This window comes from Anguilla rostrata, chromosome 9 (genome assembly GCF_018555375.3).
Source record: "Anguilla rostrata isolate EN2019 chromosome 9, ASM1855537v3, whole genome shotgun sequence".
NCBI classification, from domain to species: Eukaryota; Metazoa; Chordata; class Actinopteri; order Anguilliformes; family Anguillidae; genus Anguilla; species Anguilla rostrata.
The window spans coordinates 27,589,331-27,615,162 of record NC_057941.1 but is presented as its reverse complement, the minus strand read 5'-3'; the positions used below and the strand labels follow the sequence as shown (position 1 = coordinate 27,615,162).

The 25,832-nt window shown below is 40.3% G+C and overlaps 1 protein-coding gene across 1 annotated transcript; it reads right to left on the bottom strand.

Moving 5' to 3' along the window:
• On the bottom strand, positions 1-8,495 carry LOC135262522 (obscurin-like). Its single transcript, XM_064349537.1, has 8 exons — positions 8,243-8,495; positions 7,462-7,794; positions 6,681-7,013; positions 5,895-6,227; positions 4,175-4,507; positions 3,392-3,721; positions 2,641-2,970; positions 1-637 (listed from the first exon to the last, which is right to left on the bottom strand). The coding sequence occupies exons 1-8, from the start codon at positions 8,493-8,495 to the stop codon at positions 537-539; spliced, it is 2,346 nt and encodes a 781-aa protein (XP_064205607.1). The 3' UTR covers positions 1-536.
• Between the last annotated feature and the right edge of the window lie 17,337 nt (positions 8,496-25,832).

Here is a 25,832-nt window from a genome sequence, read left to right as displayed (position 1 = left end):
AATGTTTTATACATTTATTAAAAATCAAGTGTGGGTATATGAGCAGGAGTTATCTCTCTCTCTCTCACACACACACACACACACACACAGTGTAGTTTACTTGAACTATTTATTTCCTTTAGCCTAACCTATGAATGAAGGGGCTATTTATTATTATTATTATTATTATTATTATTATTATTATTATTATGTTTATCCAGATACACAATTACTAAAAAGGTTATACAAGCTTGAAGAAACACAAACATTGTGAGAAAAGAAAAAAAGAAAAAGGCATTCACACTGGATGGTCATAAATGTTTTCAGTCATAAAATAATCCTGTCAAGCTATAAATTGTGTGTTTTTGCAATATCCATACAGAAATCTGCAGGCATTCTAGAATGTCAGGTAGCAAGTTTATATATCCAGTAGGTGAGCCAAACAAAAAAGGACTGATTCAGATAAAACTGATTTAAAGGCCTGATTCAAATAAAACGGATTTAAAGGCCTGATTCAAATAAAACTATTGATTTCATGCCTTCCGCACTCCACCGCTTCACAAATGCCACATTTCCAGCAGCACAGGGAGCAGCGTTAGCAGCACTGCAGGGCTCGTCTGGAACAGCACGCTGATGGCAGAACAGGGAATCAGAGTTTCTGAAAAGAAAAGCACAGGCCAGAATCATAAGCTTCCATTCAAGGTGCACTGGGATTGACCAAATCATTTACCCATCCCCTCAGAACCAACCTTGCCCCTTTCAGAAATTGAATATATTGCAGTATATTGGACATGTGGAAAATATAAATATTTTGCGATGTGTTTAAAATATATGTATTATAATAGCCATATATTTGTAACAGCCTTGCATCACTTTGTGATGCACCCACATTTCTTATCTGATCTTGAAAATATGCTTTGCTCATGTTCATGATTTTAAGTGCATGAGTGCAATTTCAGGTCCTACCCATTTCTGTGGAAAGAAGAATTTCATGTCCATACTCTGAAATGCATTAAGCTAACTGCAGCTGCTTTTCACTGAGGCTATGCACAAGTAGACCACAGACATTGAAATAAACCACAGGAGTCTCTAATGCACAAAAACCTCACTAAGCAACACTAATTGTGTTTAATTACAATTATGCGTCACCCTGCGTGATTCCTGGACCCAGTTGTTAAGTGGAGCAGTGAGAATTGGATTCTGGGCTGTGGTGGTGTTACACTTTACCAAGGATGCAATGCTTTAGCTCAGAGGTGGGCATTTCCTTTCCTGGATGACAGTATGTGCAGGTTTTTTTCAATCAATTAAACTGTCTCATTTGGATAATTAGTTATACACACCACTGCACTCCATTAAACTTTTTTTATGGTGGTATATTTTTTGGAGCTAGTATGTCATTTTGCTCATCTATGTTATTTTGTATGTGTGCACTTATACTGTCAAACACTGAGCGGTGTATAGGGCTACAGCTGCACTTAACATGAGCACACTGGAACAGGAAACAAGGTGTTGCTTACTTAGGGAAACAAGTTGATGCTTACTTGGGGAAGCACACAGTTTTTGACCATGCCTACTGTATGTGCAACTGCGTTTGGCTTGTCTGTCTGTCATGTAATATTTGAATTGTTCGGTACAATTGCTTTCACGGTACTGAGCCAAATGAATGAGAAAAACATGCAGAATATGCTTTGTAATTTTCCCAAGTAGTTTCATCTGCGGGTACGCGCAATGACCACAGACGTACCCTCCTTATCCTAGGAGTCACAGGAACCATATAAAGTATAAAAAGATGTTAAACTGAATGTTAGGGGAGACAGCGGGGTGACAGTGTGCAGATAAAACTTGCGTTATTGAATTGGGTTGTGCATCTTCTGTCTGGCTGAGATTTTCTGGGACCCAACAGATGCAATGACATTACAGTAAGCAAATAAATAGACTGTTTGGAATTAAAGCAAATCAATGGATTGGACGTTGTTTTTTTTTGCCTATGGGTTTTGCACGCACACAAAACATCTTAACCCTAAGAGCAACTCTGGCTTTTAAGGAGGAGCAGAACGCTACTACAACATTTTATGTAGGGACACAAGGTTAGTCGTCAGCTGTCACTCAAGACCTTAACAACAAATTAACTTGAAGATCACAAAAAACGGTTGGGCTGCTCAAATAATTAAGGCATCAAATCTACAAACAGATGTTGCGACATAGCTCAGGAGGTAAGACCGATTGTCTGGCAGTCGGAGGGTTGCCGGTTCAAACCCCGCCCTGGGCGTGTCGAAGTGTCCTTGAGCAAGACAACTAACACCTAACTGCTCTGGCGAATGAGAGGCATCAATTGTAAAGCGCTATATAAATGCATTCCATTTACCATTTACCTTACCCAACCCATAACTGGATGCCCCACATGTGAGGAAAAACATTGCACCACTGAAAAAGAAAATTACATGATTTCATTTCTCAGTGATCATATCTTACCAAAGCCCTTAGCCCCAATCCCAGTACACTTGATTTCATTAAATTCAATTCATATTTCAAGTTGACCTTTGTGTCAAAATGAACATGACTAACTCAGTGGGTTTGTTTTCGTACATGTGAGACCTCAAACCGTCTGTGCATATATTTTTATAAGCTAGCATTACGGTCTATAATTTAAACAAGACTTACTGCTGTTCACAACCACAGACTTCCTTGCACTTGTGCCCTGGGTGATGATGCAGGTATGGTTTTTGGGCTTGTTTTCAGAGAATCCCGTCAAGCGGAGGCGACACACATTTCCATTCAGCAAGGTCACACTGACGCGGTTTTTGAAGGTTGATTCAACTGTAACTTTGGGATCCGTACTGCCGATCACTTTGCCTTCTTGTCTGTACTCGCAAGTCAGCGCTTTGGATGTATTTGGGACAGTATACTTGCAGTCCATCCTTAGATTTTTGTCTTTTGTTTTACAGGAAGTCAATTCTTTCACTTCCACTTGTGTGGAAAAACATTGCATCTCTGAAAAGGATAATTACATTATTTCAATTCTCAGTGATCATATCTTACCAAAGCCCTCAACTCCAATACACTTTATTTAATTTAATTTAATTAATATTTTAAGTCGAAATTTGTGTCACAATGAACGTGAGTGAATCAGTGGGTACATGTGAGACCTCAATCCTTGCATGAATATTGTTTTATAAGCTAACATTACAGGTAGGATTACTGGGGCAGCACTATAGTATAATGGCTAAGAATTTGGTCAATACCCAGGATGGACACTGCTGTTGTTCCCTTGAGCGAGGTACTTAACCTGCATTGCTTCTGTATATATCCAGCTGTATAAATGGATGCAATGTAATGGTTGTGTAAGTCACTCTGGGTAAGAGTGTCTGCTAAATGCCTGTAATGTAATGTCTAAAATTTAAATAAGGCTTACTGCCGTCCACAACCACAGTCTTGCTTGCAGTTTTGCCCTGGGTGATGATGCAGGTATAGCTTTTGGGCTTGTCTCCAGAGAATCCCGTCAAGAGGAGGCGACACACATTTCCATCCAGCAAGAATACATTGGCGCGGTTCTTGAAGGTGGGGTCCACTGCAACTTTGGGATCTGTACTGCCGATCACTTTGCCTTCTTGTCTGTACTCGCAAGTCGGTGCTTTGGATGTGTCTGGGACAGTATAGTTGCAGTCCATCCTTAGATTTTTCTCTTTTGTTTGACAGGAAGTCAATTCTTTCACTTCCACGTTTGAGGAAAAACATTGCACCACTGAAAAGGATAATTAGATTATTTCAATTCTCAGTGATCATATTTTACCAAAGCACTCTACCCCAATCCCAATAGACTTGATATAATTTAATTAAATTCATATTTTAAGTTGTCCTTTGTGTCACAATGAACGTGAGTGAATCAGTGGATTTGTTTTCGTAAATACGAAACCTCAAACCTTTCAGGCATATTGATTTATAAGCTAGCATTACAGGTAGCATTACTGGGGCAGCACTGTAGTATAATGGCTAAGAAGTTGGTCAATAGCCAGGATGGACACTGCCGTTGTACCCTTGAGCAAGGTATTTAACCTGCATTGCTTAAGTATATATCCAACTGTATAAATGGATGCAATGTAAATGCTATGTAATAGTTGTGTAAGTCACTCTGGAAAAGAGTGTCTGCTAAATGCCTGTAATGAAATGTAAAATCTAAAATTTAAAAAAGGCTTACTGCTGTCCACAACCGCAGTCTTGTTTGCAGTTTCGCCCTGGGTGATGATGCAGGTATAGTTTTTGGGCGTGTCTTCAGAGAATCCCATCAATCGGAGGCGACACACATTTCCATCCAACAAAGTTACATTAGCGTGGTTCTTGAAGGTGGGGTCCACTGCAACTTTGGGATCCGTACTGCCGATCACTTTGTCTTCTTGTCTGTACTCGCAAGTCAGCACTTTGGATGTATCTGGGACAGTATAGTTGCAGTCCATCCTTAGAATTTTCTCTTTTGTTTGACAGGAAGAAGTCAATTCGTTCACTTCCACTTTTGAGGATAAACACTGCACCACTGAAAAGGATAATTACATTATTTCAGTTCTCAATGATCATATCTTACCAAAGCACTCTACCCCAATCCCAGTACACTTTATTTTATTTAATTCATATTTTAAGTTGTCCTTTGTGTCACAATGAACAGGAGTGAATCAGTGGGTTTGTTATCGTACATGCGAGACCTCAAACCTTGCATGTATATTGTCAGTGGGCTTGCTTTCGGCAACCCACTGTTGGTACCTTTCATATTTCTTATTATCTGCACTTTCTGCCCAATTTTTCTAGCTCTAACTAGACCTACAGTTTTTGCACTACATTCAAACTTTTTACACCAAAATGACCGGCTAATTCCAGACATTGTATTCAGATTTTTGAAATATACAAACTTTTTGAAATATTCAACTTTAGTGTGGTCAGTCCATAGAGGGTCACTCATGGATGTTTAGTGGAATGCTTTAGTAGGACGCATGCGCAGGTGGTCACTCTCATGGACGTTTAGGAGGACACATGCACAGGTGGTCATGCACGTTTAGTAGGACGCACTTCCAATGACACGAGATTTTTAAGCACAGCTTTATCGCCTATGCTAACATGTTAGCGTTTCACCTACTTAATTAACTTAGCGCGTACAGATGCTATCCTACACGCATGAGTAGGATCTACGGACACACAGCTACAACCCGCATACTGATGCTATCCAGCACACATGAGTAGGAGCTAATGACACACAGCTACAACCACCAATACAGATGTATGGACACATGGACGCTACGACCACCAATACAGATGTATGGACACATGGACGCTACGACCACCGATACAGATGTATGTACACACGGAGGACAATAAATAACATTACAGTGGGAGGTGAGGACCTGCTATAGCTAGCTAGCTATATAGTTAGCCAAGTTATACTCATGACACTTTTAGGATATGACTAATCCCTGGAACGTAATCGCTACTTGCTGATCCCCGGCTGTATATGTAACGCTACGGTGTGCCGTGGGTCTGGACGGTTTTATGCGTCATCTGAGCTATGCGCCCTCATTGAAATGCATTGAGGCTTGAGGACAGTGCCAGATGGAATTTGAAGCAAGCCCACACAATTCCTTCAGGAATTGTAACCTTTCTAGTTTTATAAGCTATCATTACAGGTAGCTGTACTGGGTCAGCAGTGTAGTATAATGGGTAAGAAGTTGATCTTGTAACCTAAAGATAACAGGTTCAATTCCAAGGATGGACACTGTCATTCTACCCTTGAGCAAAGTACTTAATCTGCTTTGCTTCAGTATGTATCCAGCTGTATAAATGGATGCTATGAAATAGTGTAAGTCACACTGGATAAGAGTGTCTGCTAAATGCCTGTAATATAATGTAATATCTAAAATTTAAAAAAGGCTTACTGTTGTCCACAACCACAGTCTTGTTTGCAGTTTCGCCCTGGGTGATGATGCAGGTATAGTTTTTTGGCATGTCTCCAGAGAATCCCGTCAAGAGGAGGCGACACACATTTCCATCCAACAAAGTTACATTAGCGTGGTTCTTGAAGGTGGGGTCCACTGCAACTTTGGGATCTGTACTGCCGATCACTTTGTCTTCTTGTCTGTACTCGCAAGTCAGCTCTTTGGATGTATCTGGGACAGTATAGTTGCAGTTCATCCTTAGAATTTTCTCTTTTGTTTGACAGGAAGAAGTCAATTCGTTCACTTCCACTTTTGAGGAAAAACATTTCACCACTGAAAAGGATAATCACATTATTTCAATTTTCAGCGATCATATCTTACCAAAGCCCTTAACCCCAATCCCAATACACTGAATTTTATTTCATTTAATTCATATTTTAAGTTGTCCTTTGTGTCACAATGAACGTGAGTGAATCAGTGGGTTTGTTTTCGTACATGCGAGACCTCAAACCTTTCAGGCATATTGTTTCATAAGCTAGCATTACAGGTAGCATTACTGGGGCAGCACTGTAGTATAATGGCTAAGAAGTTGGTCAATAACCAGGATGGACACTGCCATTGTACCTTTGAGCAAGGTACTTAACCTGCATTGCTTCAGTATATATCCAGCTGTATAAATGGATGCAATGTAAATGCTATGTAATAGTTGTGTAAGTCACTCTGGATAAGAGTGTCTGCTAAATGCCTGTAATGAAATGTAAAATCTAAAATTTAAAAAAGGCTTACTGCTGTCCACAACCGCAGTCTTGTTTGCAGTTTCGCCCTGGGTGATGATGCAGGTATAGTTTTTGGGCTTGTCTTCAGAGAATCCCGTCAAGAGGAGGCGACACACATTTCCATCCAACAAAGTTACATTAGCGTGGTTCTTGAAGGTGGGGTCCACTGCAACTTTGGGATCCGTACTGCCGATCACTTTGTCTTCTTGTCTGTACTCGCAAGTCAGCACTTTGGATGTATCTGGGACAGTATAGTTGCAGTCCATCCTTAGAATTTTCTCTTTTGTTTGACAGGAAGAAGTCAATTCGTTCACTTCCACTTTTGAGGATAAACATTGCACCACTGAAAAGGATAATTACATTATTTCAGTTCTCAATGATCATATCTTACCAAAGCACTCTACCCCAATCCCAGTACACTTTATTTAATTTAATTCATATTTTAAGTTGTCCTTTGTGTCACAATGAACGTGAGTGAATCAGTGGGTTTCGTTTCGTAAATACGAAACCTCAAACATTTCAGGCATATTGTTTCATAAGCTAGCAATACAGGTAGCATTACTGGGGCAGCACTGTAGTATAATGGCTAAGAAGTTAGTCAATAACCAGGATGGACACTGCCATTGTACCTTTGAGCAAGGTACTTAACCTGCATTGCTTCAGTATATATCCAGCTGTATAAATGGATGCAATGTAAATGCTATGTAATAGTTGTGTAAGTCACTCTGGAAAAGAGTGTCTGCTAAATGCCTGTAATGAAATGTAAAATCTAAAATTTTAAAAAGGCTTACTGCTGTCCACAACCGCAGTCTTGTTTGCAGTTTCGCCCTGGGTGATGATGCAGGTATAGTTTTTGGGCTTGTCTTCAGAGAATCCCGTCAAGAGGAGGCGACACACATTTCCATCCAACAAAGTTACATTAGCGTGGTTTTTGAAGGTGGGGTCCACTGCAACTTTGGGATCTGTACTGCCGATCACTTTGTCTTCTTGTCTGTACTCGCAAGTCAGCGCTTTGGATGTATTTGAGACAGTATAGTAGCAGTCCATCCTTAGAATTTTCTCTTTTGTTTGACAGGAAGAAGTCAATTCGTTCACTTCCACTTCTGAGGATAAACATTGCACCACTGAAAAGGATAATTACATTATTTCAGTTCTCAATGATCATATCTTACCAAAGCACTCTACCCCAATCCCAGTACACTTTATTTAATTTAATTCATATTTTAAGTTGTCCTTTGTGTCACAATGAACGTGAGTGAATCAGTGGGTTTCGTTTCGTAAATACGAAACCTCAAACATTTCAGGCATATTGTTTCATAAGCTAGCATTACAGGTAGCATTACTGGGGCAGCACTGTAGTATAATGGCTAAGAAGTTGGTCAATAACCAGGATGGACACTGCCATTGTACCTTTGAGCAAGGTACTTAACCTGCATTGCTTCAGTATATATCCAGCTGTATAAATGGATGCAATGTAAATGCTATGTAATAGTTGTGTAAGTCACTCTGGAAAAGAGTGTCTGCTAAATGCCTGTAATGAAATGTAAAATCTAAAATTTAAAAAAGGCTTACTGCTGTCCACAACCGCAGTCTTGTTTGCAGTTTCGCCCTGGGTGATGATGCAGGTATAGTTTTTGGGCTTGTCTTCAGAGAATCCCGTCAAGAGGAGGCGACACACATTTCCATCCAACAAAGTTACATTAGCGTGGTTCTTGAAGGTGGGGTCCACTGCAACTTTGGGATCTGTACTGCCGATCACTTTGTCTTCTTGTCTGTACTCGCAAGTCAGCCTTTGGATGTATCTGGACAGTATAGTGCAGTCCATCCTTAGATTTTCTCTTTTGTTTGACAGGAAGAAGTCAATTCGTTCACTTCCACTTTGAGGTAAACATTGCACCACTGAAAAGGATAATTACATTATTTCAGTTCTCAATGATCATATCTTACCAAAGCACTCTACCCCAATCCCAGTACACTTTATTTATTTAATTATATTTTAAGTTGTCCTTTGTGTCACAATGAACGTGAGGAATCAGTGGGTTTCGTTTCGTAAATACAAACCTCAAACATTTCAGGCATATTGTTTCATAAGCTAGCATTACAGGTAGCATTCTGGGCAGCACTGTAGTATAATGGCTAAGAAGTTGGTCAATACCAGGATGGACACTGCCTTGTACCTTGAGCAAGGTACTTACCTGCATTGCTTAGTATATATCCACTGTATAAATGGATGCAATGTAAATGCTATGTAATAGTTGTGTAAGTCACTCTGGAAAAGAGTGTCTGCTAATGCCTGTAATGTGTAAATTAAATAAGGCTTCGCTGTCCACAACCGCAGTCTTGTTTGCAGTTTCGCCCTGGGTGATGATGCAGGTATAGTTTTTGGGCTGTCTTCAGAGAATCCCGTCAAGAGGGCGACACACATTTCCATCCAACAAAGTTACATTAGCGTGGTTTTTGAAGGTGGGGTCCACTGCAACTTTGGGTCTGTACTGCGATCACTTGTCTTCTTGTCTGTACTCGCAAGTCAGCGCTTTGGATGTATCTGGGACAGTATAGTTGCAGTCATCATTAGAATTTTCTCTTTTGTTTGACAGGAAGAAGTCAATTCGTTCACTTCCACTTTGAGGATAAACTTGCACCACTGAAAAGGATAATTACATATTTCAATTCTCAATGATCATATCTTACCAAGCACTCTACCCCAATCCAGTACACTTATTAATTTAATTCATATTTAAGTTGTCCTTTGTGTCACAATGAACGTGAGGAATCAGTGGGTTTCGTTTCGTAATACGAAACCTCAAACTTGCATGCATATTGTTTCATAAGCTAGCATACAGGTAGCTTACTGGGGCAGCACTGTAGTATAATGGTAAGAAGTTGGTAATAGCCAGGATGGACACTGCGTTGTACCCTTGAGCAAGGTACTTAACCTGCATTGCTTAGTATATATCCAACTGTATAAATGGATGCAATATAAATGCCATGTAATAGTTGTGTAAGTCACTCTGGAAAAGAGTGTCTGCTAAATGCCTGTAATGTCTAACGTGTAAATAAGGCTTACTGCTGTCCACAACCGCAGTCTTGTTTGCAGTTTCGCCCTGGGTGATGATGCAGGTATAGTTGTTGGGCGTGTCTTCAGAGAATCCCGTCAAGAGAAGGCGACACACATTTCCATTCAACAAAGTTACATTAGCGTGGTTTTTGAAGGTGGGGTCCACTGCAACTTTGGGATCTGTACTGCCGATCACTTTGTCTTCTTGTCTGTACTCGCAAGTCAGTGCTTTGGATGTATCTGGGACAGTATAGTTGCAGTCCATCCTTAGAATTTTCTCTTTTGTTTGACAGGAAGAAGTCAATTCGTTCACTTCCACTTCTGAGGATAAACCTTGCACCACTGAAAAGGATAATTACATTATTTCAATTCTCAATGATCATATCTTACCAAAGCACTCTACCCCAATCCCAGTACATTTGATTTAATTTAATTCATATTTTAAGTTGTCCTTTGTGTCACAATGAACGTGAGTGAATCAGTGGGTTTCGTTTCGTAAATACGAAACCTCAAACCTTGCATGCATATTGTTTTATAAGCTAGCATTACAGGTAGCATTACTGGGGCAGCACTGTAGTATAATGGTTAAGAAGTTGGTCAATAGCCAGGATGGACACTGCCGTTGTACCCTTGAGCAAGGTACTTAACCTGCATTGCTTAAGTATATATCCAACTGTATAAATGGATGCAATATAAATGCCATGTAATAGTTGTGTAAGTCACTCTGGAAAAGAGTGTCTGCTAAATGCCTGTAATGTCTAACGTGTAAATAAGGCTTACTGCTGTCCACAACCGCAGTCTTGTTTGCAGTTTCGCCCTGGGTGATGATGCAGGTATAGTTTTTGGGCATGTTGTTTTCATACATGTGAGACCTCAAACCTTGCATGCATAATGTTTTATAAGCTAGCATTACAGGTTGTATTAGTCGGCATTTAGGATGTATCCTGTACAATATACTTGTTGTCCATCCTTATATTTTTCTATTTTGTTTTTGACCCCATTTCTATATGCATTGTCATGCTGAAACAGCAAAGAGCCTTCCCCAAACTGTTGGAGAAGCACGGAATTATCTAGAATGTGCAGCATTAAGATTTCCCTCCATTGGGCCTAGCCCAAACCCTGAAAAACAGCCCCAGACCAAAAGTTGTCTACATACTTTTGGTCATGCAGTGTGTTTGGGATCTGAAAATGTGGAGTTAGTATTCGTCCACAAGAACTGAAACATGTTCTTGCAATATGTACTTTTAGTGTGTTTATATTGCTTTACTATATTTTCATTTGGATTTACGTTATTGCATGAAAAACATAAAGGTCTTCACATTAATGTATTCTGTAAATCTCCACACCCAACATATTAATGTGAAGACCTTTATGTTTTTCATGCAATTACGTAAATCCAAATGAAAATGTAATAAAGCAATATAAACACACCCTAAAAGTACATATTGCAAGTACGCGTTTCAGTTCTTGTGGATGAATACTAACTCAACATTTTCATTAAATAATGAATAAATGCTATATCATGTTATTAGTAAATTGCATTGTGCTCTGTAATTAAATACATTTTGGGTGCTAGATAAAACAAGTAAACACATGAATTATTGTATTGGGGCATTAAAATAATTACCCCTTATTTGCTATCACATATTGCCAGGGTGAACATAGTGATTCCTTACCCAGCAGACACAATGTGATGAAAAGATGCATCTTCATGGCTTTGTGGCAGGAGGGCTCGTTCTGATAAACTGATTCAGCTGAAAACAACCAAGGTTAAAGTTACAATCTCGAAGATTTCCGTTTCGTTCTCTTTGGCGATACCAATGGCGAGATCCGGTAATTGCAGGTGTGTTTTTGGACCTCACTTCCCATAGATCCAACCAAGCGGCCAAAACCAGACTTCGTTTTTGAAGCTCATTTCCTGGTGTTGTAGTTCCTGGTTGCTCACTAGCGCCACTACGGATGGCTCCAGTATAGGTGTTTTCATATCCGGTTTCCATGTAAGTCTACGGTACAAATGCGATCAAAATACAAAGTCAATAATTTTTTCTCAAAAGAACAAATAGTCATAATAGGTGTATTTTATTGGTCTTATGACTGTCCATGGGTCGATTTCATGATTTATTGCGTCATTTGGGCACAGTGCCAATATTTGTTCTGGACCAATGAGGTACAGCTTGCGTCACTTCCGGATTACTTCGGAGGACTATGCTACAGTAGGGGCTACAGTCTATGGTCACTGGGGTGGGCGGTGGCGCTTCTTGGCCTTGTCTGAAAATGCAGGCATCCCATTTCGTGGTGATTTCATGATGGCGTGTGCTATTTACAGCTGCTCTAGACGACCATAAAATAATCCTCCTCTTAAGTTTTTCGGTATCCGAGTCATTTTTACTATTTCCTTTAGCCTACTTAACCAAATAATTACTTAGCAGAAAGCGTAATCAGCTTGCTATATTTGGTAGTCCAGTAGTAGCCTGTGCTAAAACAGTTCGCAACTTCGGCTACCAAGCCATTTGACTAGCTAGCTAACCTTAACCGGCAAACATTCAATCTGTCAAACGTGTTTGGTGGCTTGTCAGTCGTGTACATTCCGTAAATGTCTACCTGGGCCATGCTTCACGCATGTGACAAAGCTACTATAATCCCGATTTTTCAGTTTCACGAAGCGAATTAAGAGTTTCAAGGTTCATTTGCTGAATATACAACACACGATGAAATCACACACACAGAATTTAACGAAATTAACCATCTTGGCATTTAGAAAGGAACATGTTTTTAGCATTTAAGAGACCGACAAGCTAGGCATTTAAGACAGTGGTTCTCAGAATCGGTTCTGGGGGCTCCTTGCGTATATTGGCTTTTCTCCATTGGTTTTGATGATTTACAAGAAAAAAATAATAGCCTAATAATAATTAGAAATTCAACGTAGGCTACATTATTTTTGTCTTCATGCACCAGGTGGAAAACTTGCCGTACAAAGTGCGTTGTCATATTTACACGCCTGCAGATCAGTTATTAAAATACTTGGTAGATTTGTTAATCACCGCTGAGTGTTAATTTTTGTTCGGTAGAAAGTGATTTGCGAACGATCGGTCAGCTAGTGTCACCCAGCAAGTGAACACCACAAACGGCGATGGAGTAGCTAGTCGTAGCAGGCTCATTATCTGACTGGCGAAAACCTACGACGATAACTTGCTACAATTAGGCTATGTTCAGTTATCTTCAATTTATGTTTCTCGGCAAAACGAATATGCTTAGCTAGCATATCAGCTTGCCAGTGAGCTAGGTAGGCTATCCGTGGTTAGCTCACGCGTTAGCAATATGAACCACAGGGGAAGAACATTGACTACACTGATGGTCAATCAATCGGAGATGTGTAGGCTACTGGTGATTTGACTAGGCAAATTTTCGTATAACTGTCTGGTAGATCTGCTGTTAACCGAGCAAGTTATCGTCGTAGGTTTTCGCCACAGTCAGTTAATGAGCCATTAACTGCTACTACTCCACCGCCGTTTGTGGTGTTTACTTGCTGGGTGACGCTAGCTGACCGATCGTTCGCAAGTCACTTTTTACCGAATAAAAATTAACACTGTCAGCGGTGATTAACAAATCTACCAAGTATTTTAATAACTGATTTACAGGCGTGTAAATATGACAACGCACTTTGAAGAGCAAGTTTTCCACCTGTTGCATAAAGACAAAAATAATGTACATTGAATTTCTAATTATTATTATTTTCTTGCTAGCTTCTAGCTTTGTCACATTCGTGCAGCATAGCCCAGGTAGACATTTACGGAATGTACACGAATGACAAGCCGTCAAATACGTTTGACAGATGGAATATTTGCCGGTTAGGGTTAGCTAGCTAGTCAAATGGCTTGGTAGCCGAAGTTGCGAACTGTTTTAGCATAGGCTACTGGACTACCACATATAGCAAATAAGCGTTAGCTGATTACGCTTTCTGCCAACTAATTATTTGGTTAAGTGGCCTAAAGGAAATAGTAAAAATGACTCGGCTACCGCAAAACTTCAGAGGAGGATTATTTTATGGTCGTCTAGTGCAGCTGTAAATAGCACACGCTATAATGAAACCACTACAAAATGGGATGCCTGTATTTTCTGACTTCGCACAGGTGGACCGTGGTCGGAGCCGCAATGTCAAGGCCAAAAGACGCCACCTCCCACCCCAGTGACCACAGATTGTAGCCCCTACTGTAGCTCAGTCCTCTGCAGTAATCCGGAAGTGACGCAAGCTGTACCTCATTGGTCCAGAACAAATATTGGCACTGTGCCCAAATGACGCAATAAATCATGAAATCGACCCATGGACAGTCATAAGACCAATAAAATACACCTATTATGACTATTTGTTCTTGTGAGAAAAAATTATTGACTTTGTATTTTGATCGCATTTGTACCGTAGACTTACATGGAAACCGGATATGAAAACACATATACTGGAGCCATCCGTAGTGGCGCTAGTGAGCAACCAGGAACTACAACACCAGGAAATGAGCTTCAAAAACGAAGTCTGGTTTTGGCCGCTTGGTTGGCACTTGGGCTACGCCAACTATAACACTATTTACTGAATAAAAAATGGTTGTTATAAAAGTAACGTTATGTACATACTCATTCTTGTCTAACATTAAGCTAACTTAAACTGTCTTTACACTGCCGAGCCGGGTTAAAATGCTGTAGCAGACCTGGGGTAGAATGATCAATTTCCACAAACGTTCTTTATCCTTTTGCCCGGTATGAACATCTTTACACTGCAGAGAAGAATTCGCGGGATTCACTGTGGCTCATGCAATTATGTATCTCGTGCACAATAAAGTATTTTTCGTGAATGCGAATTTTTCGCAAAATGTTAACCCTGGTGTTTCTGGTTTTGCTAGCTAAACTGTTATAAAAAAATATAACAGAGAATAAAGCTGAGCTGGGTGTTAAATTAGCAATCAGAACAAGAAGAATAAAACAAAAACAAAAGGGCATCAAGGGTGAAGGAACATATGAGGAAGCGTAATAAAATAATAACCGCTGATCCATAATGCCGTATACTTTTATTTAGTTTTCTCCGGCTTGACATCTTTACACAGAAATCAGACCCAGTTCTGCTCCACCTACACCCCGGCTTTATTCCGATCATTATAATATATTGGTGAACTTGATTGCAATGTAAATAACGGTAACGTTAAGGCCAGTTCAGATCAATGATTCGCAACGAGACGAAACGGCTACTAAAAATGTTAGTTCCATAATTAATATATTCCATGTCATACATACAATCAAGAATGCTAAACTACACAAATACAAACTTGATGCCTGCATACCATACCTAATTATGCTCTCTAGTCTGGTAGAATAAAGCATCAGCTTCTGCCCCACCCCAAACACCTTAAGTCAATGTAAAAAATGCATCATCTGTTATAAAAGAGAACATAGCCTCTCCACATGGGCCTTCCAGCAGTATGTGTTGTCAATATGAACAACCAGGTATTTATAAGAACAAACCTGGGTGATGGGGCCATCATGATCCCCCACTGCCTCGGGGTCAATTTTATCTGTCTTTCTTACATTTAAAATAAGAATGTTAGCATCAGTCTTTCAGAGTGGTAAGCTGATTTGTTATTATCAGTTGCTTTGTCTTTGAATTGTTCATCATCTACCAACTGCTTTAGCAGCAATGTGCCCATACTTTCATTATAATTAAGAACCTGTTGAGTCACCTCAGCCTTCAATCTGTTTCATTTTTTTCATTTTTTATTTTTTATGTAAATTGTTTGTTATAGAGAAAAATGTGAATATGGGACTTTTAATCTACATGGCATGCATCACTGTTTCTGACATAACATGCTATTACTCCCTCAAAACATGAACATTACAAAAAAACTACCAGTTTGTTAAAATTCTGGGATTGCAAAGTTAAAACCACTGATGAAGTCAACCACATGTACACTTTCCCTTTAATTTATGTATTTTCATAAATATTGAATCAATATTTCTTACCTGGCAGTGGGATCTGTTGTACAAGAGCTCTGAAAAATCTGTCTGAATGACAGGGTTGATCCACCTTCAATTAAACTTGCATGAACATAAATAGAGAGAGAGGAGCGAGAGAGAGAGATGGAGGGGAAAGGGAGGGAGGGAGGGAGGGACGGGGAGGAAGAGAATATACTTTTTCCCAACACACCTGTCACTGTGTGGTGTGCCAAATGGTGTGCTAAAGTTTTTTTTATAATCATGTAAGAGTTTAAATTATCGTTTCCTTTATGATAATGCAGACGTAGATGTGTTTGTCTTAACATGCAAAAGCAAATTCTTGTGACTATTCCAAGAGTGGCTATTTCTGTTTTTTATTTCACTTTTTAGTTAAAAAAAAAAAGCAGATACTCTGTTATCAGAATGTACGACCTTATACCAGGCATGGCAGATACCGTGGAAATTAATTACATTTCATGTTGGAAAGTTGAAGAAAACTTTTTAATGTAGTGCACTACATGTTTTTAGGGAACATAGAGGTTTGGTTTTGGCTTGTTGTGTTTTTTTAGATTAAACCTTCTGGAACTGGGTAATTTAAATGCAGTTAGTGTGAACTGCATATGTTAAGGGTACATGCAGAGATCTTATACATATGTCAGACAATCTTAAATCTGTATCAACCCAACTCCTTCTTGCCATTTTAAATTATGGGTGGGGTCAGGTCTTCTTATGTCACCACTGGTGAAACACAAAGCAGTGGTTTTTAACAGACACAGAAGAATTTGCTCAGTGCATACTCTGTACAAATTGTTCTGTCACCATCTTCCTTTTAAGTTCCTTCTTTTTGCAAGCAGAATGAATTAAAATTCATTTTCATACCCCATTTATGAACCTTGTTTCAAGTCAGGTACTTCAATGCCAAAATCTGATCTATTGTCCAGACTGTGCTTGTCCACTTAGGAGGGCTGTGCAGTGGGCAGTTCAGTTGTGATCAGTAGTGCACTCAAAAATTATGGAAACACTGCACTTATTTACTTACTTACTCTGATCTGTCACATCATATTCATATTCATTTGATCTGTCACATCATATTCATGGACCATACAGAAGACACTTCATGGAAGAATGCAGAACACACACAAGGTCATGAGATATGAGGCATACACGCCAGGGCACTTTTTCAGGGACAGAGATGGAACAGAATCATAATCTGAATAAAACCGAAAGACAGACATGGATGAGAAGCCATGTTCCCACAGCCAAGCCAGTCCTCAAGCTGACACACCCAGACAAGTAAACTTGATCATGCTATGTACACTGGAGAAACCCATCCCTGAATACCAACAGAGACAATACCAAATTATAAACAACACATTTAAATAGGAAATGAATCACAATCACACATGCAGTTCTCGTAATATATGTACACTTGGGGTGGTAACATGGCACAATGCTGAAATACTGAAAGCCACAAGTCATCAGGTAATTAAGCCGCGTTTCCACCAAAAGTACCCGGAACTTTTACTCCAAGGAACTACTTTTCAAGGAACTAAAAGGTTCCTTCAGCCCATGGTTGTCTGCGTTTCCACCGCGGTCTAAAGTCCCGCGAAGATTAGGCAAATTAGCCCACTGACGTATGAAAAAGCAACGTTGTCGTCGGTCCATCTGTCCTATGATTTCTTCTGTAACCCCATACTACCACGGAAGTAGCCTACATTATTTTCTAATAACCGGGACAGCCCGGAGGGGTTTATTCCACTTATATACAACGGGCTACCAACAATGACTGTATATGGTTACTTTTGTATTTATTGATTTTTATCGATTTAATCACCTGGAATTGAAATATTCTTCTGCAGCCGTTTGGGCATATTTTACCGTTGTCAAGCAAAACTGTCGTTGGTAGTTGAACTTGGACCGTTGTTATGCAACAAATAGGATATAACAGGCCAATAGTCAGATTGTAACTGTTTTATATATCCTCTCAAACACATTCATTATGTTTTTATGCGAACATTCACTTTCATGTCTTGACATCCGAGGCGACAGAATGCATTCACATTTCCAATATAACTGGCAACAACAGCAGAAAACATGCACACGTTGTAAACAATTTGCTGTTTGATTACTTTCTCATCGTCAATTCCATATAGGCTAATCGCAAAATGACAAGAATAGAACGAAAACTCGGACTTGCGTGAAAATTTAAATTAGCAGTGGTGGTACAGCCACCGTTTGCTTTCCTTCGAAGTTGCTGCTAGCCGAGCAGCGAAGTGTGCCCTCCAGATGCGAACCATGCACCATAAATTAGTCCATCACCAATGTGAATTACGCAGAACTACCGCATACCTCACATAACTGTATCAAACGTTTTGAGTCAATTACAACGGGCTAACAAAGAAAATCCGGAAGAAAATATTCAGCAACCGAATTAATCCGTTTGAATGTTTTGGTACGTAATATGTTGTCCCAGCACGAATGCTTAGCATTTTATAAAACGAATACTAAAGCAAGAAAAGAACAGAAGAGCACACGTTATAATTCCAAGACGTTGGCAGGCTATAACCAAAACTAGGCTACTGCGCCGCATAACATACAAGTTTGATTTGAAGTTATTATGAAAATAAATTGGTTTGCGGCTGCATATTTTTAAACATGGCGGTTGAAAATAAATACAAAAAAATGCTGCGAGTACTCGACCAATCAGAAATGTTCAGCGCAGCAAGCTCCACCCAAAAGGTTCCTGTACTTTCGGAAAGTACTACCCCCGAGCAGGAACTTTTTGCGGGGTAAAATAAAGCCCCCGGAACTAAATTTAGACCCTAGTTCCTGCGGTGGAAACGCACTGAGTTCCTCAAAAGGTTCCTAGTTCCGGTGTAAAGTTCCTGCTTTAGACTCAAGTACTCATCTAGGCCATGGTGTGTCAGCGTGAGTGTTAGTGATGTGTGTATGTATAAATTAATGATTAATAAATGGAAATCTGCCTTCGGACCCCTTCACTTTTTCCACATTTTTTTACATTCTCATCACATGATAAGATGAAAAAACACAGGGCCAAGTTACTTGAAAGAATTTAGGAAGCATTGGGTAGCAGCACTACTTTGGAATACAGCATGTTTCATTTGTGTTAGCTAAGGTAGGCAATATTGTTTATTGTAACTTTTTATTGGCATCATTTTGATATCAGTACTTTTAATGGCAGTCCTAGATTTTGCAAGTGTTATTGGCTTATAGTGGTTTGTATGTGTGAATAACCTGGCATTTTTGTACGTTGAAAACATGTTTTTCTTCAAATGTTAGTTTCAGCACATTGGGTTATATTCAAGACAGGACATTTATACCCATCAATGGCAAGTCACCTGTGTAGGTATCAGTGGTGACTGGTGACTCAAAAAATTGGGACAGGAAGACAGGAAGAAAACCAACCCACGGCGTCATGTTATTTTACACTAGTTGGCTACTTATCTCTACTTTCTTATGTCCAAGTTATGTTATTGTTCAAATGTAGCAATAGTCTAAAATCTAAAATCAATGTGCTACAAAATCCAGCATTCTAAAGCAGTTTAAACAGCAACATTATTCATTATTCTTTTCACAGTAGTATACTGGATGTCTGTTAGCAGGTGTATGCATTTAAAGTATGATGGAAAAGAGGCCATGGCTGATATAAATGGGAACTTTGCAGCAGTAGCACCAGCACAGCCCTCAGCAACAGCAGTAGCAGTAGCAGCACAGCCCTCAGCAAAAGCAGTAGCAGCAGCACAGCCCTCAGCAACAGCAGTAGCAGCAGCACAGCCCTCAGCAACAGCAGTAGCAGCAGCACAGGCAACAGCAGTAGCAGCAGCAGCACAGCCCTCAGCAACAGCAGTAGCAGCAGCACAGCCCTCAGCAACAGCAGTAGCAGCAGTACAGCGCTCAGCAACAGCAGTAGCAGCAGCACAGGCAACAGCAGTAGCAGCAGCAGCACAGCCCTCAGCAACAGCAGTAGCAGCAGCAGCACAGGCCTCAGCAACAGCAGTAGCACAGCCCTCAGCAACAGCAGTAGCAGCAGCACAGCCCTCAGCAACAGCAGTAGCAGCAGCACAGCCCCCAGCAACAGCAGTAGCAGCAGCACAGCCCTCAGCAACAGCAACAGAAGTAGCAGCAGCACAGGCCTCAGCAACAGCAGTAGCAGCAGCACAGCCCTCAGAAACAGCAGTAGCAGCAGCACAGCCCTCAGCAACAGCAGTAGCTGCAGCACAGCCCCCAGCAGCAGCAGCAGCACAGCCCTCAGCAACAGCAGTAGCAGCAGCACAGGCACAGCAACCAGTAGTGGCAGTACAGCCATTAGCAGTGACCGTAGCAGCACAGCTGCAAGTTTGCCGATTTGTTGGACTTTTTCACAATTTGAACACTTCAAGACAAAATTTCCATTCATATTTATGTCAAATAAGGCGCTAGGGTGTGAGATTTGTAGAGATTCCTGGTTCACCAGGGGTTTTAAGGTCAGGGTCCAACAAACATACTGTGGTAGGGTGGGCGTGGTTTTGCGTTGGCTGCAGAGAGAGAGGGGGCGGGGCGGCTCTCGGAACTCTGCGCCACGGCTGTTGGGGTTTATTAATCAGCACGGAGGGTTAATTGTGTGATTGATTGACAATGTGCTGATTACCTCGACAGTGAGCCTGGACGTTTAAAACCTGCTCGACAGAGAGAGAAGCGGGAGAACGGGAGAAGGAAGGAGAGCTGACGGGCTGTCAGCAGCGAATTGAGAAACAAACCCTCGGTTATTGTGTATTATAACCAGAAAGCCGCGTGGCGGCCGAAAATAAAAACAAGACGCAGTCGCGTCCAGAAAGAATTAACGTGTCTGTCTCCTCTCTCAAACGAGCGGTAGCACTCGACTTGCTACACATACATTCTCTTCTGAATGGAAAAATGGCAATGTCACTCCATATGGAAACACAAAAGAAAAACAAATGAAATCACTGAGAAAAAAGCTATATGACCACAAAACATCTCACAGTTATAAACTGGCTGAGTCAATTTGTCAAAAACAAGCAGAAAACCCGTTAGATGCCAGTTTTCTTAGAGCACAGCAGGAAATACTAAGCACCACTGAAAAGGTTTTCAGAACGGCATATTATGTTGCAAAAAACAATCGCCCATACACCGACCACCCTGCTCTCATAGATTTACAACGTGTTAATGGACTTAATACGGGAAGAGTCCTTCATAGCAATGTTACATGCACAGATATTGTCCATTTCATTTCAAAAGAAATGAAACAAGCCCTGATGGCAAGCATCAAGTGTACAAGACCCAAAGTGTCCATTTTGATCGATGAAAGTACAACACTTAGCAAGAAATCTTGTTTAGTTGTATATATTAGAGCATCTGTACAAAATTCAGACCCACTTACTTTTTTCTTGGATGTCATTGAACTGGAGCAGACAACAGCAGATGGCATAACTGATTCATTGCTCAAGTGCCTCACGCACAATAGTTTAGATGATGAATTTCTTAAGGAATGCCTTCTTGGGTTTTGCTCAGACGGGGCATCAGTGATGTTGGGTAAGAAGTCAGGGGTTTATGTCAAGTTAAAAGCCAAATATCCAGATATAGTTGGCTGGCACTGTTTAAATCACAGGTTAGAACTTTCTGTAGGAGATGCTGTAAAGAGCTGTGTAGAGACAAACCACTTCACCAGTTTCTTAGACAACCTGTATTGTCTCTATAGTCAATCTCCTAAAAATCTCAGAGAGCTGGATCAAGCAGCATCAGCAGTGGGTGCACAGTTGCGCAAGATAGGCCGTGTTTTAAATGTGAGATGGGTGGCTTCTTCCTACAGAACTGTTAAAGCTGTGTGGAACATGTACAGTGCTTTGCACCAACATTTGTCATGTGCTGGTAAAGATGAAAGAAGGAGCTCTGCTGAGAGATGCATGTATGAAGGGCTCTCAGCAAAACTGGCCTCCACAGATTTTATTAAAAATCTTGGACTTATGTTTGATGCTTTAGAAGAGCTAAAAGACTTGTCAGAGTCATTGCAGGACAGGAATGTCCATCTGTCAGATGCTGTCAATATGGTAAAAAGGCAGGCTGAAGTTTTTTCAGTTATGAAGGAGACACCAGGGCCACACTATCAAATTGCCTCTCAGGCTGTTGAGAATGGCACTTTTAAAGGCGTGTTGGTTAAAACAAATGCGAAGCAAAAACTCATTGAACCTAAGAAGTTTTTCCATGAACTGAGCAACAGCATGATCTCAAGGATGGTCCCAAAGGATGAACTTGAACTTTTTGAAAAGCTGAATGTGCTTTCACCTAAAACCTGGCCTACTCCAGTGCCATTGCTCTATGGAGAGCTCGAAGTAAGAGAACTCTGTGATTGTTTCAAAATAAGTTACTCTAGTGTAAAGCAAGCCTTCAGGGACTTTAAACAGAATCCAGATATGACACCCAGGGAGGGACTCTTAAAACTGAAACAAGCAGCTGATACAATGGTTGTAAGCACAGCTGAATGTGAACGAGGATTTTCTGTCATGAACACTGTTGTCTCACCACTTCGCACTCAGCTGAAGGTACAGAATGTTTCCTGCCTAATGTTTATCAACATAGTGGGTCCACCATTAGAGGTTTGGAACCCAACAAAGTATGTCAAGAAGTGGGTCATGACCAGGAGGTCAGCAGACCATACAGCTTGTAGAGAGAGACAGGAAAGACAGGAGAAACATGCTTTCAGCCCTATTTGGAACCTCATGAATTAAAATGAAATGACTGTAAAGCTAATATGTGAACTGATGGCATGAGATATAAATAAGTGGTGTGGGATGTAAATTTGGCGTAAGATGTTGTGAGATGTAAATAAAGATGCATTGAAAGACGTTGACCATTGACGGTAATATGTAAACAAGGGCTCCCCCTCCTTAGAAAACCCAATTTAACCACTGGGCGTTCCGCATTTAACTCATAGCTACGGGACGTATTTTCATCCGTATGTTTGTGAACGATTGAGTTTATAGTAACCACTGTTTTGAATACAATTCAATAGTTAGCTAGCTAGCTAGCCGGGATAACAAGCGTGCCGTGAGACCATTCTGACCTAAAAACCAATAAATGTAATATTGGCTAGGTGACAAGTGATGGCGAACCTGTCATGAAGCTAGCTGGCATTCAAAACCCGTTTCAGAGGGTCTTAGAAAAACCTTATGTCTACATTGCGCGACCACAACATTTAAAAGTTAAGACAGCGCTAGGGATTTGATTGCCTTATGGTTTCATGCAGTTTTATTAAATAATGTAATGACCAAAATTGGTGCTAACTGTATGGTATAAAACGAGAAGGAACTATTTTTTCTTGATAGAATCATTGTTTTCATAGAATTGACGGCCAGAGCAGAGGTTTTTGCTTAACAATGGTGCAAATTGGAACTAACAACCAGAGTTTTGCTTGACAACGGTAAAATAATATGCCCAAACACCCGCTGAAGGATATTTCACTTTCAGCTGATTCAATCGATAAAAATCAACAAATATAAAGGTAACCATATATAGTCATTGTTGGTAACCGGTTGTATAAGTGGAATAAACTCCTCCAGGCTGTCCCGTTATTGGAAAATAATGTAGCCTACTTCGGGGCTGGTTAAGCGACCCTACATTATTTTCCAATAACCGCACAGCCGTCGTGGTTTATTCCTTACATATCATATTACAACACAAAGGATGAATATAAAAATGGGCCAGGTGAACGAGAGGGAAAGACACATCTGCGGGCTCTGGATGGGAATGAACCTCGTGTGTGCATGTGTCACTAGAATTAGCATTTTTGATCATGGTTATCTGTGGAGCTGGTCGTCCAGCAGTCTTGATCCTCACCTGCTGCGTAATCTAAACTGTGGAATGGCCGTGACAACAAATAATCCACGTTTCTCCCCATCCCACTCTCTGCGTCTGCGTCCATGCCCCTCTGTGACCACTTCAATCACGCTGCCGTTAATTGCCTCGTTAGCAATAGCAGCACCACTCTCCTCAAAATCCATTCTCGCTGCTCAGTCCTTCAGGGCTGCTACAACAAGCTAACTGTTGCGTTGGTTAACGCAAGTAGCTAGCTACTGCTCGAAAAAAAGGGAAACGTAAATCTGAAAAAGTACATTTGGACAACCTCCTCTGCCTCTATGGACCAGCCTCCTCTGGTTGAAAAGTCTTAAATAAAATGTCATTTTTTAGTGATGTGTTCTAAAAGTAGTTCGCAATCTGCACGCTATAATACAATACAGTGGTAGAGAATTGAAGATGAAATTTGGTAATTATCATTGGACCAACGCGATGTCAATATTGTATTCTGGTTTTTTATTGGTTAGAGTGGACGCCTCCCTTGGCGCATAATTTAAACGTGTTTTGGCCAATAACAGATTAGCATGAAAAATGAAGTACATTAAATTGATATAAGAGATCCCGCCCTAAGGAGGACAGCAGGAGCCCGTCCTCCTCTGCCCCCCACCACCACTTCACACAGACTGCCCTTTCCCCTCTTGCTTGCCCTGCAGGTGTCGCTGTTGAAGCATTTTAATCAGAATTTCAAGAATGGATTTTTTCCAAAGAAGAGATAAAAATATTTTATAAATGATACTGAGATTTGGTAATGGTTTATTTCAACCAATTACTCTTATTTATATTTTGATCTCCCGCTTGCCTCTCAAAAATAGAGGAGGAGCAACCTCCTCTGCCTCTATGGACCAGCCTCCTCTGGTAGGTATCTCAATAAAAATTGCTTTAAAATCTTTTGGTCCAAATGGGTCCTCTTGTACTAAGAGTTGCGTCCTCTCCCCTCCTACCTCTGTAGTGGGAGGGTTCAGCTCTTTTACAGTACCTGCCCCCCAGCTCCCTCAGTCTTTTACAGATATTTGATTGGTTGCTCCGAAGAGAAGGTAGTTGCTGACTGGATAGTTGCAATGGCTGATGGGTCTTCAGCAGTTGCAACAGCTCCTGGAACACAAATACAAAACGCAAATGGCATGTACTGTCACATCATATTCATATTCATCTGATTTGTCACATCATATTCATGGACCATACAGAAGACACTTCATGGAAGAATGCAGAATACATACAAAGTCATGAGATATAAGGCATACACGCCAGGGCAGGTTTTCAGGGACAGAGATAGAACAGAATCAGAATCTGAATAAAACCGAAAGACAGACATGGCCATGTTCCCACAGCCAAGCCAGTCCTCAAGCCGACACACCCAGACAAGTAAACTTGATCATGCTATGTACACTGGAGAAACCCATCCCTGAATACCAACAGAGACAATGCCAAATTATAAAGAACACATTTAAATAAGAAATGAACCGCAATCACACATGCAGTTCTCGTAATATATGTACACTTGGGGTGGCAACATGGCACAATGCTGAAATACTGAAAGCCACAAGTCATCAGGTAATTAGACTCAAGTACTCATCTAGGCCATGGTGTGTGAGCGCGAGTGTGAGTGATGTGTGTATGTATAAATTAATGAATAATAAATGGAAATGCCTTCGGAAAGTTTTCAGACCCCTTCACTTTTTCAACATTTATTACGTTCTCTTCACGTGATAAGATGAAAAAACACAGGGCCAAGTTACTTGAAAGAATTTAGGAAGCATTGGGTAGCAGCACTGCTTTGGAATAGCATGTTGCATTTGTGTTAGCTAAGGTAGGCAATATTGTTTATTGTAACTTGGCATAATTTTGATATCAGTACTTTTAATGGTAGTCCTAGATTTTGCATGTGTTAATGGCTTATAGTGCTTTGTACACTGTAAAAAAAAGGTTCTATATGGAACCAAAAAGGGTTCAATAGAAATGTTTATATGGCCCCCAAAAAGGTTCCTAAATGATTCTATTTTTAAAAAGAACCCTTAGGGTGCAATGTCATTGAACCATTTGGGTTCTATATAGAACCTTTATTAAATAAATTTTAAGAATGCTATTGAACTCTTTTTAGTTCCAAATAGAACCATTTTTTTAGAAAGAAGGGTTCTTTGTAGAACCAGAAAGAGTTCATTATTATTATTATTATTATTATTATTGTTATTGTTATTTATGAATAATAATAAATATAATTTATTGAATGTGACATTCTGTTTTGAAGAAACAAGAATCTCA

Coding starts and splice junctions, on each gene's coding strand:
- LOC135262522 (XM_064349537.1), bottom strand. CDS start 8,495: ATGGACTGCACTATACTGTCCAGATACATCCAAAGGCTGACTTGCGAG. Junction 6,228..6,680: donor GACTGCGGTTGTGGACAGCA/GTAAGCCTTTTT, acceptor TATCCTTTTCAG/TGGTGAAATGTTTTTCCTCA. Junction 2,971..3,391: donor GACTGTGGTTGTGGACGGCA/GTAAGCCTTATT, acceptor TATCCTTTTCAG/AGATGCAATGTTTTTCCACA.